At 38.6% G+C, this 14,675-nt stretch overlaps 1 protein-coding gene across 2 annotated transcripts in view; it reads left to right on the plus strand.

Annotated features, from left to right (window-relative positions):
• The window catches only part of TGFBR3 (transforming growth factor beta receptor 3), a 115,148-nt gene that overhangs the window by 58,716 nt on the left and 41,757 nt on the right, over positions 1-14,675 (plus strand). For both annotated transcript variants that reach the window (XM_042819908.1, XM_042819907.1), the window contains exon 4: positions 6,613-6,750. In XM_042819908.1, coding sequence (XP_042675842.1) covers positions 6,613-6,750 — 138 coding nt within the window. The remainder of the gene's footprint in view (positions 1-6,612; positions 6,751-14,675) is intronic.

Here is a 14,675-nt window from a genome sequence, read left to right on the forward strand (position 1 = left end):
CATTAGTACACTGGGCTGTAATTTTGAAATTGTTGCAAAAGTAGTGGTGTAAGTATGACTTATTACCCTTTGTGTTCTGAAATAGCGTTCCTTATATAAGCTAACTTTTCTTTTACTCTGTTTTGTTATTCCTGCGCTGTTCAAGCAATACCATTTTCTAACATGAATAGAACTTCAGTAACTGTCCTGCATGTTTGCCAAATTTTTTGTTCCTGGGACAGCTTTGCTCCTAATTCTTGGATTAATTATGTATTTGCATGAATGATTAACATCTAATATAATGTGATTACACTTGGCAGCTCCTGCTTAAAGTAACAGTTTTAGAACATTAGAAATTAACTGGCTACTTTTTTGTCTAAAGATAAATTATGTGAGTGAGCTGTGGTTAGAAATGATCCAGTGTTTTTTAAAAGCCTTTGTAATGTTCCTGTATCAGAACTTTCTGACGCTGTATGATCTTTGGTGCTTTCTGGATGGGCTTTTCAGAGTCTTTGTTCCTGAAGTTACCAGAACAGTTACTTACCTTGTACTAGTGAGGAGAAGTTGTTACTGGTTTGATACAAGATACAGATGACGTGTTTGCCAGGTGGTGAGCAGTATGTTGATGCCATACAGCATGCTACTGTGCTCTAATGTATTCTTCTTACTGTGATGCTCTTTCGAACACCTTGCATTCAAAGGATTCTGATGGTAATTTGCTAACAAAGAGTGTGCAGTGAGCCCTAAATCACTGGGGTTGTCCTTGTCAAACATTCTGTTCTCTTGCCCCTTCTCTTTGGTGGAGTCCAGTATTCTCATGTGAGTGGTAGATCATAAGGGTCAGCAGATTGCACAATAGTATGCTTTTTTTACTAGGTAATGTGTGGGACCACATCATCTCTGGCTTAATGCCATGAGCTTTAGTGGAATTGTGCCAGGGTGAATCTTTCCCATGATTTTCACAACTGAACTAAAACTGCTGTTCGGTTGATCTGATTATTTCTGTAGGATGTGGACAAGAAGATTCAGGCAATGCCAATCCATTTACAACCATGCATTTAGGATAAAATAAACAACCCTGCTCTCTCCTGGCACTGCTGTGTTACTCACCATGTGGTTGCATGGGGTTGCTGTGTGCTTGCTTTGTGGTAGTGCTGCTTGAGCAGCAGCATTGCTTTACTTCTGGCCTGACAGAGAAGGCATCTGAGTGTCTCTCTGGCAAAAGCTGTGGCGATGGCAAAATTTCTTTCAGCGATAATTTCATATGAACAGTTTGTCTTTCCTGGAAAAATCTGCAAACTCTCTCTCAGAAACTGCTGGCTTGTGAAGGCTGTTCATTGCAATCTACTATAGCTGGCTTGATATCAAATTTGTAACAGCATGGGAGCATAGCAGAAATACCAAGAAATTGATAATATATGTATTCCAATTGGAACTCTTAGTCCCTGTGTAAAGAGTACAGCTGTTCTTTACTTTCGTCTTGAAAATGAAAAAATGAAATGGCCTAGAGGTCCTTCCCAAAGCAATTGATAAACAGTGTTTAGAAATGCACAGTACCAGCTCTCGCCATTTGAGGTGGGTTTGTGGGTTAATCCTTTACTGCACTCTTTTATAGCAAATGTATTAGCACTAAAATTTTTCGAGTGAATTTCAGTAGAAACTCTAAACATCTCATAGAGGATAGTATACACTAATGTATTTATACTATATATACTAATATATAGTAGATAGTATACACTGTATTACTAATGAACTGTAAAGATAAGCTTCTTATTAACTTTTCTCTCAATTTAGAATAATTTGTCCTATAAGCATTATATTAGACAGATTGAGAGCACTTATAATGGCAGTGATACGTTTTAAAAAAAAAAATCCCTTTTCTCTTCTTGTCTACTTAGTACCAATTAACTTCATCTCTGCAGCTGTGCATTAAGTTGTGATAAATCCATCTTCAATGCATCACTAGCAAGTCAGAAAACCTGTTTCCGTGATCATGATTTGCGAGTTAAAATTCGTTTTCCTCTTCTGTTGTATGAAACAGCTGTCCTAGCCTAGGCAGCTTAATTCAGTCCAACACAGCATATTTTGTCCTGGTTTATTAGCACAAATTCACGATGGCTGTTTTGGAAAAAGAGCTATGGATTTATCTTAAGGACTTCACGCTAGAATAGTTAATTCAGCCTCGCAAATCCTTGGCACTTGACTTTCATCTTTTAGAACAAAACACAGACTGTGATTTGATACCTTGAAGTCAGCAAAACAAAATGGTACTTTTTAGCAGCAGTGTTTACTTTGATCAGTTTTCAACTTTTGTGCCCTTGCCTTTCACGTAGTACAAATTGCTTTAGCAGAGTAATGGGGCAGGAGCCCATGGACTGTTTTTGTAGTTGGTTGCTGTGGTAATACTCAGCCATCCATGAAACTGTGATCTCCAGGGAAACAGAGCTGCCACAGCTGCCCTAACCTTGCTGCTATCACATGAATCTGCGGAGACCTTAAAGGAACTTTGCGAACTCTGTCGACAGACGGTAGTGATGAGCTTGAGCCCATGCAAAAGGAGCTGGCTAAATAATGCCAGCTTCTGTCCAATAGACATGGTGTCTGTGAAATGTGTCTTTTTGAAGGTTTTGTGTTTTTTTTTAAACAGTTTTCATAAAATATAGTGAAAGATTCATTCTGGAAGAAAGGCAAAGCTGCTCTGAGGCTCATTTCCTAGTCGTGTTGCATCCTTTCTTTGTTTGTATACACATTTTAATGAATTGGTAGGTTTTGTGGTATGCATTTTTAGAATAGCCTTAATTTTATTTTATTTTTTTTTTACCAACTCGTCGTATTTTTCACAAATTAGTCACTTATTTGAAGCAGTGACTTGCATGCAAAAGGAAACTGGGAAGAATAGACCTATGCCGGGAAGAGCAGCTTTGCTCTGCAAACAGCAAACAGCTCCTGCACCTGAGCCTTGCTGAAACGTGCAGGGGACCATGCTGCTACACACCAGCTCAGTACTTAAATGAGCCCTTTCCAAGCAGCAAAGGATTGTGTTGGACCACAGTGGCTTATTTCCCTGTACTGATATTATGCTGCTGTCTGCTTGGTTAATGTGCTGTTCCTTCACATGTTTTAAAAACGATATGGACAGAGCAGTCAGCTGATTGTTAAATGGACTGGGTGTTTTAGTATACTTAATGGTGCTGGTTTAGTTTTCTCTCGGTGTTTTTTGACCAAAGTGCTCTTGTAGAGCTGTCTGACACGCTGAGGTAGTATGTTGCTGAGAAGCCCAAAATGTGTGTATTTTGTAAGTTTGTGTCAGCTTACAAGAGTGCATGGAGACTATCTCTATACATCCATCATTTTGAATAATAATATGCCTCTGTAGGAGGTTCAGAAAAGTAATGGATTTTACCATTGTGCTTATTAATGGGTTCAGCATTTTGCATGTCTTCATATGTAGCTGTATGGAGCTGAACACACTAATTTCCAATGGGGTTTCTGGGCAGTGCCTCACATAAATATTTAACAGTACGAGTTCTGCCAGAGAAAATGATAAAAAGGAAGGGAAAACTTCTAGTTAGCTCTTCTGCTATTAATTAGAAACATTTTGTTGGTGGTTTGGAAATATCCAGTACCTTTCTGTTAATGTATGCAGTGTTTAGAAGGTGCTATGAACTGTCTAGACATTTGAAAAAGAATGTGCCCTGAAGAGCTCACAAACTAAGATGAGAAAGGAGGAAAATGTGACTGGAAGAAGGGGAGCATCATGTCTAACACAGCTGATATACGGGTTCCTAGGTGGACAGTGGAGGCACTCTAGCAGAAATGACTTGGTTTTTTTTTTTTCACAAGAGCACTTGATTTGCTTATAAAAAATTAAATTTTGGATTAACATCTTGTAGCTTTTCTTGTGGATCAGCCTGTACTTTTCATGCAGAAATGTAGGAAAAATTCATTGTGGGACACAAGTTATGCAACAATTCCAGCCAAAGGCATTCATAGATACACCACCAGTTCTGAACAACTTTATTTTCATAGATACTGTATTTTCATAGGTGGACATAATCATATATGTATGTGTTATATACATACTTGTAATAACAACTGGGAAATCAAATAGCAGATCCAGTTGCAAAGAGTCTGATTTTCTTTCTAAAGTGGAATGTTTTCTCTTTATGCTCCCTCACGTGACCAAACTACAGGCAGAAATCTTCATGAAGTTTAAAACATCTGTCTTGTCTGGTAGATGTTGGCTTCGGATAAACCTGTCTGACATCAGTTGAAACAGAGATACTTCTCCATTTTCTAATTACCCAAAGGATTTGGCCTAACTATCTCTGAGATGAAGTGTTCAGTGTGTTATATTTTTTGTAATAGTTTGTTTTTAATAAAGAGATTTTAAATTGCAAGAATTTTGGAAATGTCTATAGGAACATCTTCTTTTAATTAAATCAGCATTCTAATAAAAACACAAGCACTATGCAAACCTAAACTGTGTGTCCCAACTAGCCCATGTCAGGAGATTGTTAATAGTTTTCTATTCTTGGTTATTTAAGTACAGAAACCTAGATTATAGCTCATTTCATTAATATTTACATTAGCCTGAGCTAAATTTGGGATCAGAGGAAACCAGTTATCATTTGACTGTGAAAACGTGGCTATGGATGCATGCCGTAAGATTGGAGAAAGGCAATGTTCACCACATTGAGTGTAGGAGACTTTTTTGTTGGCAGGTTGGAGTTTGTAGACTTTGCAGTCAGATGTCCTTTGTGCCGTTTGGAACTGAAAAAAAATATCAGACTAAAATTTGAACTTGTTTGCCAGATAAGGACTGCGAAAGATAACACTTGGCTGCTTTGGTAAATTTAGATTACAATATTTGTATTGCTGTGTAAGAAAACTGTATTACATAAGCCCAGAAGAAGGCAATTATGTTTAATTGTTTAAATGGCTTATTGCTAATTAGTCATGATTACAGCTGAAGAAACAATGGAATTAACGAAAGCTTTTTACTAGTAGTGAATTTAATAGCAGTTCTAAACTTTTTCCACTTTCAGCTCTTTCCATTTCTAGATGGAGCAACCAAATGGGAGCAAGGAGTTTTGTCTAATTTTTTTCAGCTAACAATTATTTTCACTTTGTAGCCTGAGCAGTTTTCATATCTAAGATCATGACTGCTTGATATCTGAAGTCTGTGTCATCCTCTGTTAACATTCAGAGTGCTAATGTCCTTCAGTTTCCTAAAAGGAGCTATTTTATTCTTTTGAAGCTGAAAACGGAAAGAAATGCTGTCCTTGGAACACAAAAGTAAACTGTGGTACTTCATGCTTTCTTCTGGAAATGCAAAGATACAAATAGGCCACCTGTAGAGAGAAATCAATTGCTTAGAGATGTGGCTGCATTTACTTGGGGGACGGGGTTGCTTAGCCTTTCTGCAGTCAGTTGGCATTGCCCAACGTTGGTCCTGGAAAGAACAAATTATTTTTTCAGAACAAATGTGTAGATTCAACCATTTGATTGTAAAATCTCAGTTCTTTTTTCCTTTTTTGAAAACGTTTTAAGCAATGATGGACATCTGTACTCAGTTTGGTTCCCAGCTTCTGTCTAGTTGCATGAATCTGCATTTATTTTAATAATAAACCGGTATTTACCACTGTGTAAGAGTAATGCAATAAACAATGCATTTAGTTTCTCTAGCAGGAAACAAAACTCATTCTGAATTACCTGTATGCTCTGTATTCTGAGCCACTCAGAGTTTTGTGGTTGTGTGCATGTTCAAGGAGCTGTGGTTCTTTGTCAGGGAGTCCTGCTCCTTCAATCCACAGCTGAGATGTAACCTTGCCTTCTTGGTGTGTGTGCTATGTGGTCTCCCACTGCTTTTTTTTTTTCAATAAAACAGAATGTATAAATATGCCAAATGCTGACTGTTTAGTAAACTTACTAGTGACTGTAACAATACTGTGATGTCACTTACGAGTTGTCATATACTAAAAACTGATAGAATGTTCTCTTTCATGCACTGAATTTTGCCCAGCATTGGCAGCAGCACTGACAGTGAGTCAAGAACAAACTGAATGTTTAAAAAGTCAGCTCTTAGCTTCCCTCACATTTTTGATGCTCGCTTTCCTGGGCTTACATTCACCATGTGTTGTTTTTTGTCCATGATGATAAGCATTTTCTTCTGTTTTGTGTTTGTTTAGTTTATTTTGCACGTTAGAATTATGCTCTATTAGCATAATTAGACGAGGTTTTGTACTCTAAGCCAGCTTTGTAGGCTACCATCAGAAAATGGAGTTTTCTTTGCTGTTCTTTTTATCTCCTTGTTCTCCAGCTCTCAGCTTAGTGGTTTGACCTTTTGCATAAGCTATTTTTCATCAGCATTTGCCAAGGTTTTCTTAAACACTTTAGCAGTGCTTTGCAAGCATAAAACAGAAATGTTAACTATTTAATTCTTTATTTTATCTGTATTCTGTTGACTGACTTTTTTTGGGAAGTAGAGGAGTCCATAATCTTGGTCTGAGAAGGTCTGAATGTTAGGAGCTGTAATGTATATAGAAGTGACTTCTGATTCATTGTTTCAAATTCCCCTTTCGTTTTGAAACTTGTAATGCAGTACTTGTGCATTTCTTTATTTCTTTGTAGGTCACATTACACTTGACTCCAATTTCATCAGTGCATATTCACCAGAAGCCTCTGGTGTTTCTTCTCAACTCACCTTTGCCTCTGGTCTGGAAGCTAAAAACAGAAAGACTGGCACCTGGAATCCGCAGAGTTTTCTTTGTAAGTATACATGGTCCTCTGGCCCGCTCTGTATCACAGCTATTTGTCACACAAAGCACAAAGTTAATGGCATTCATTTGGAAAATTTTTAAACATATGTTAAGGAAAGCAAGTTAACAGGAGGTCAAGTTTCAGTGTCAGGCTCTGGGGAGCAGTTAGGTGGTAGGGCAAAGCAGTTTGGAAAAAGTACCCAATTACCTGTTATATGAATTCAAGTAAAAGGAACCAAAATTGCTTTTTTTTATAATCTGCATATTGGGTAGTTATTAACAGCAGCAGCAATTCCAGTTCAAGAAGTTGTGAGGTTATAACAGATTGCCTATTCTGATTAGAAGTTTGATAAACAATGCAAAAACCCTTCAAAGCAGTGGGGAAATGTTACGGTGAATGCCTATTGTGTAGTCTGTGAACAAACAAAAATTTGTATGTATTGAGTTCAAGATATGTTTGTTTCTAGTGAAGCTTGATCTATTGAAATGACCAAACTAAGCCTAGAATGAAGTCATTTTTATTTCTCAGAAGGACTGGAGTGCTGCTTAAAATGTTATGATCCAAATATTACCTAGTATTTGTAAATCATGTCCATACAATTTGCCAGGACATTCAAGTTTGCTATTTGTAGTGAAACAGACAAGTTGTTTGGATTAAATTTTTAATGTGTGACATCATGTCTAATCATGAGTTGTCGTTATTAAAGTTGCAGCTTTTACTATGTTCAACTCTAATTGCAGAACTAAACTTGATTATTTTTAGCTATGTCCTTATAGGGTTCAGTTTTGCTCTTCCAGCATAGCTGACTGTGGTAGGCATTGACTGCTTCTGCACTACCTGATGGGAGGGAACTCGGTGTCACTGTGCACTGGCAGGAGGAGAAGGAAGCAGTTAGCACACTGGGAAGGGACACTTGTCTCTGTTGACTTGGTGTAATGGTGACTCCATAAAGTTCTCTAAGAGTCCCGTTGTTCACAGGATATCGAAAGTTTTTCTGGGATGGATTTCTTTTTCATAGAATCATAGAATCACAAGGTTGGAAATAACCTGTAAGATCATCTAGTCCACTGCCAGGGACGGTGACTCCACCACCTCCCTGGACAGCCATTCCAGTGCCTGACCACTCTCTGAGAGAAAAACTTCTTCCTTATGTCTAATCTAAACCTCCTCTGATACAACTTGCAGCCATTTCCCCGTGTCCTGCTCGTTGCCTGGGAGAAAAGGCCAAATCGCTCTTCACCACAACCTCCCTTCAGGAAGCTGTACAGTGCAATGAGGTCTCCCCTGAGCCTCCTCTTCTCCAGACTGAACAATCCCAGCTCCCTCAGCCGCTCCTCATAAGACTTGTGCTCCAGACCCCTCACCAGTTTCGTTGCCCTTCTCTGGACACGCTCCAGGACCTCAACGTCTTTCCTGTAGTGAGGAGCCCAAAACTGAACACAATACTCGAGGTGCGGCCTCACCAGTGCTGAGTAGAGGGGGATGATCACCTCCCTGCTCCTGCTGGCCACTCTATTTCTAATGCAGGCCAGGATGCCGTCGGCCCTCTTGGCCACCTGGGCACACTGTCGGCTCATGTGCAGCTGAGTATCAACCAACACCCCCAGGTCCCTCTCTTCTTCACAGTCATCCAGCCACTCATCCCCAAGCCTGTAACACTGCATGGGGTTGTTGTGCCCAAAGTGCAGGACCCGACACTTGGCCTTGTTGAACCTCATCCCATTCATCTCAGCCCAGCGGTTCAACCTGTCTAAATCCCTCTGAAGGGCCGCCCTACCCTCAGGCAGATCAACACCACCTCCCATCTTGGTGTCATCTGCAAACTTACTACTTACAAACTTACTGAGGGTGCACTCAATCCCCTCATCTAGGTCATCAATAAAGATATTAAACAAGATGAGCCCCAGTACTGACCCCTGGGGGACACCACTTGGTCACCAGCTTTCCTTCCATCAAGGTACAAGAGTAGAAAGACCTTTAGTATTTTGACTTGTGAAGGACTCTGTCCTGTTCCCAGTGCAATTTGTTTTAAATTAAAAAATGATATTGTATTTTAAAGGTGTTTTAAAGGTAAAATCTCAATTTTTCTCACTAAATTTTACAGACTCTTAACTGTTACCTTCTTGTTGACCATTCATGGTATGTGCCCTTAACATAGCCAGCACAGTTCAGATGTGCTCAGAAATTGACTGAAGATGATGATGAACAGCAGTATGATGAGAGTCCTCGATCTTCTTGTGGCCAAAAGAAACAGCACCTTTCACCAGTTAATTAAGATTTAGTCATATTGTCAGTTCAGTTTTGATCTCCTCTTGCAGTTGCTATACCATCGCTCCCATTTCAATTCAGCTAATTTGTTTTCAGCCCTCTCTTCTCCTCTCTTCAGCATTTTCCTTCTTCTTTTGCCTTGACTTTGGAATTGAAGAGACTCTGCTGAGAGCTATCAATTTCTGCTTAGCAGACCATGCTAGTGTTCAGACTGTGGCTGTGCTGGACTTGCTTAGCTTGGCTCAGTGGCCTGCAGTAAGGCACGGAAACAATAGGAATGTGTCTAAGGCCTTAGCTGCCAAAACTGTACGATTAGCCAAGTGTTTGCTTCAGAAAAGTGCTTCAATCTCTTCTGACTTAAAACAGACTTGAAAGCAAAAACAGTCTTGAAAACTTGAGCAGCAGCAGTCATGATTTGTGCCAAAAAAGGCATTGTAAGTTTATTTCAATCTCTTATCAGGGACTCATCAACCTTCCTATTCTTCATATACCGGTTTCTCAGTAGTTATGACTTGTGTTAGTTGGCTGAATAACTTAAGCTGTGGTAATAGATGATTGCCCTTCCACAGTTCCACTCTGCTCAAAAAGATACATATGTTGTTTTGTCTATATGTTTCTTTCAAAAAATAAAACAGCACAGAATCATGTGGCACAGAAAATTATTCGAAATGGAGAAAAAATCTTGACTTGTGCACAGGTATACCACCCCTCAAAGAAATAGATCAGGTCTAGTTTGGCAGCAGAGCTGCTTGTCTGTGTTAGGCCATGCCACACTGCAGTCACTAGTGCAGCCTCCGACCTGAAGAAGCAATCTGCCTCTTTGCAGAATCAGGGGTTTTACTTCCAGGTACTTTCAGGTGAGTCATGGAGCAGACAGACATACTTCTTCTACTCTCCCTTCTTCCTTACCAAAGCCCTCAATAAGTTCCAGAGAATTAAGCTTCAGTGTGTAAATCACAACCTTAAGAAGCATGGGATGCAAAATTGGCTTCATTGGCTCATCTTGTTTGAAAATACTTGGCTTATGCATGTACTTCTGCAGTTACATCTTGTTCATTCTCCTTACGTTTACAAGCCAGAAACAGGGTATTTTGAATCATAAAGGATTTCAAATATAAAAATATGTTTTGATGTCTGTGAATTCTATGCTCAAAACAGGAATGTGTGTCATGCATACCATAGGAGTGTCATAACTATTGTGTCTGTCTCTATGGAAGCCTGAGGCATGATAATCATTGTCTTTCCAGCCTCTCTTTCTGACATTTCATACAATATGTTCATTCACAATTTTATTAATATGCTGTATGTAAATTGTGAATTGCAGTGTTTTATTGATTGAGCCTAGTTAGTAAGTAAAAATGTTTAACTGGCAACTTCTGGGACTTGTTAGTGGTAAAGAAAACACTCCTGGAGCCAAGTCCTGACTGTTTATTTCTTACAATTACTAACTGTTAAATTTGCCCCTGCATAGCACCATAATATTTAAGTCATTACAGCGAAGTTATTTGAATAAATAAATATACAAATTATATTAAAAGATCAAAAGCTATTTCTAAAAAGGGAGGTAACTCTAGGATATGAGCAGATAATAAAACAATCTGTGAGATGCTGTTAGTACCCTTGTACAGGTGGAGAAAATGTTTGCTGAGGTTAAACAATATTTCTGTTGCAGCAGACAGTAGAACTATGGCTGTGTATTCTTGGTATCCTTGTTAGAAAGATACTTTGCTCCCCTCAGTCTGAATTCATTGTTTGAGTTTTCACTGCAAAGGTTGGTTGAAGAGAACAAATATAAGGGGTCTCAGATTGCTTGCTGATTTATTTTTTTTTTAAATTTACTTTATCTTTCAATCTGTACATATGGAAAAGAATGAAAAGATTTAAAGCTTGTGTCAGCATATACTCAGAAGACCAGGAAAGCATACAGTAGTAGTTCTGAGTCAGTCTGGAGTTCACCTTCTTTCCATATAGCTAAAAGCTTGCATTGTTGACTTGGGTCAGGTCCTGCATTATACAGAAGTTTAAAATGAATGGTGGAGAAAATCTGTCCTCCAGGCGCATGGTTAAACTGTAGAAGAAAGTACAAAGTACTTTGTAAATTATTATTTTCTTCCCCAAACAGTGCAATGCATGGAAGCACAGTGACGCTTACAATACCTTGGAGGAAGGCATCTGGGATGGTTCTTAAGGGATTTCTTTACTTGTTCATTGCCTTTTTGCTGTTATTGCACTGATTTCTGCATCTGTAAATCAGACAAAACATTAGTGAATAGTCCTAAGAAAAAATGTTGGTATTTCGATCAAAACTAACTTAAGATATCTAAATAATAATGATTTTCCTGGTAGGTTCATTTGTTAATTATATAAATGCAATTCATGAATTCACTCTGAACTGCCTGAATTGCATTCAGCTGAGTTACTCACATAGTAATTATCTAGATGGAGAGTCAAAAGGAACTACATAATATGGAGAAGGAAAAGCCAGTAAATAGAAGTAAAACAGACACGTTCTGTATTCTCAAGTCAAAAGTGATGCAATAATGATTATAGAATTGTAATGCTTTGTTTGGTATACATAATATTCCAGTGCTGTGCGAGACAAGGAGGTCAGGTGTGTTTCAATAGCCATATTTTAGTGCACAGGTGTTCTTGGAAACTACAGATACTCTTGTGCTTTGGTGTACTCTTTTTTTTTTTTTTTTTTTTTTTTTTTAAATGTAAAAGTACTCACATAGAAAATAAATTAGAAAACAGATGCTTTTCCTGAGCTTTGACTCCTGTTGTAGCTGAGTTCTCTCAGGTTACCTGGGAGAAGGCAGAAGGGTGGAGAGTGATTACTGAAGCTGTGGAAGTGCCAAAAAAGGCAAATTTCTGCACGAGAGTTACAGAAAGTAAGTACATGGTGACTGTCTGGTACGTGTTAATGTTGTATCTGGCTTAGATAAGATTATTTTCAAAGAGCCTATGTCAGTTATGTATATCTTGATGGGTTAAGTTGGTGGTGCCAGCAAGTCCTGAGTTTGTTCTCATGATGCTGAAAATCAACAGACCTAATTATCGTACTATTTTAATTTGAAAACACCCGAAATATGAGAGTGCATGAAGTCTGCCTGACCTAAGTCGCTGAAAATCACCACTTTGACTACTGATGTATCTAGACATATTAGTCTGATTGGATATTCTTACATTCTTACAAAAATACAATAGCTTGGGGACTGGGCCCTTTCTGTTGGAGAGTTCCTAGGATGAACCATCAGCCCCCTGTAGGAAGAGCGGCACGCAGATGGGGAAGTCTGCTTAGTTCAGCAAGGGGAATATTTAGCACCTGTGCTAAATACTGCTTTTTCTTCAGTAGGAAGAAATTGTAGGCCAGAATTGCACCGGAAGGAGGCAGAGGGAGAGAGAGTACATCTTCACTGGGGATTAGCCTGGTTAGATTACAACAGATCTCAATTTTATGTAAGCTACACAACACCTGCAGAAAATACTTCTACCTTTGATCCTTTTACAGGCCAATTTTGCAGAAAAACCTGACCAGACTTTTCCCACCACCACACTTTTAAATTTCTGTATAACAAAATAATTTCCTCCCTTCCCCCGAAGTCATTATTTCACTCCTTCCCTAAAAGCAGTTTATTAAGAACATGTCTTGGCAGAAAACCAGAAGGTTTATGAAGCTGCCCAGAAAGAGGGTTTTGCAGATGCTGCTCGCTAGTGATTTCTCTCTTCAGATTTGTTAGCCTTCTCAATTGCTTTTATAGCCTAGGAACGTCTTTATTGGGCAAGAGAAACTAATCAGAATTAAATGAAAAAATGGACCCCAATCCTTTTTGCTTTCCTGAGAGAAATCACTGTTAGAGTAGATTCTCCATCTCCTCCCCCCCCCAAAAGTCTGAATTTCTACTTCATAGTACTGCTTGTGGTATTTGGTTAAGGATGTGGTGCTTCAGCTCTTTCTCTGAGTTAGTTATTCAGGTAATTGGCTGAATAAGAGTTATGGATGCGAAAGCACTTAAGAAGTGAATAACCTGACAGGAGATTGGTAAAACGGAGGAAGCAATAGTAATAAAAATAAATGCAAAACCAGATCGTGTGCTGTTGTTTTGAGATTTGAGGAGGAAAAAAAAAAAGAAAAAGCTGTAAGGAAAAATGAGTGATAGAGTGATTGAGTTTAATTATTAGTCATCTGTTTATTTCTAAGAAAAAAAAAGGGATGGTCTTATTTCTTCAGCCAATAGCTAGTGTATTCCTTTTACTTCATATGGCTGACATATTTTGGGTCTCTGCCACCAAACCACAAGCTGCTCTATGGTTTGCACTAGGTTTTGGATGACTGACAAAACTCACTGAAAAACAAGTGCTATTTGTTTTCCTGTGCCTAGAATTTAACGGGAAATCAGGAGACTAAGTTTCCAATCACTTGCTAAACAGACCCAGATGCGAACAGGGCACTCTGCTAGAAGAGTGAGAAAGGATAGGAAGTGCATGACTAGTGATAAATATAGTATAAATAGTGACCTTTCACTGTTCAAAGTAAAATGCTGTAGATTTTCAGCGTTGTGTAGCAGTGTGAAGAGGAATTTAAAGGGATGATTGCATTTCCACAGAATCCTGGGTTTTTTTTTTTGTTTAAATCTTCATAGTTCTTCTTCTTAATAGCAGGAAATAATCCCATGGTTGCCCTTTTCCACTTGGCAGAGTTCATGTTTCCCCTTCCCCTTCCCATACCATTTCCGTGCTTTTTGGAAGGAATGTGAAAATACCATTAAGTGTCTAATTAAAAGCAGCGTTTAGTAAACAGTAATGTTTGTTATGCTTGTCACAACTGTAAAATTCCTCGGACAATGTCTAATTTAGCCTGATTTACCTCCTGACAAAATCATGCTTTTCTAGTCTGTAGAACTGTTTTCCTCCCAGAAATTTCAGAGACTATATGTGAGAGCTGTTCTTGGCAATCAGCTGGAAGGATTTTGTCAGAAGTAGAGATGGTAGAAAATGAGAGTGCTTTATACATGTGTAACAGTGTTGCATTGTCTGCATTCAATAAAGTGGAATGTGAAAGAGCACAATAGTTCTAGTAAAGCATCTTTAAATACTTGGATTATTTTTATTCAAAAGTTCCTTCAGGAAATGTTAGAGGGGAGAATTTATATTTTTGACTTATGAAGCTATGTTCATAGCAAAGAATTCTGTTTGTGGTAGCATGATGTCCCAAAACAGGGGACTTTTTTTACGGCACAGAAGTATCTTTTGCTTTCAGTGTAAAGCACTTTAATCTGGAAAGAAATATTTCAAAATTCCCAAGTTGCTGGTAAATACCAGAGGAATCTATGCAAGTCTGTGTGCCTTAGTTTCTCCTTTCATGGTCAGGCCCTCTTCTTTTTTGGAGCATGGTTTGCTAATGCTATCACAGTTCATATTAGATGCTCTCATGTCCTAAGTGATTTAAGCCATTTTTCAAAACTCACGCTTAATGCTTGGTGTTTCATTGAGCTTCGAGGGTGGGCTGTATTCATGGGTCATGGCTCCAACAAAAGCTTTGTCTGCATCCTGGGCTTTATGTTAAATCGAGTTGAAAGAGCAAGGAAAGAAACAACATTCTGGCACTTGGAGATTGGAGTGGACCCATTCTGCAATAGGCTGAAGTGTTTGGAGACAGATTCCTG

This window comes from Centrocercus urophasianus, unplaced genomic scaffold, assembly GCF_019232065.1.
Source record: "Centrocercus urophasianus isolate 14NV4802_14NV808 unplaced genomic scaffold, USGS_Curo_1.0 seq_18, whole genome shotgun sequence".
Taxonomy (NCBI): Eukaryota; Metazoa; Chordata; class Aves; order Galliformes; family Phasianidae; genus Centrocercus; species Centrocercus urophasianus.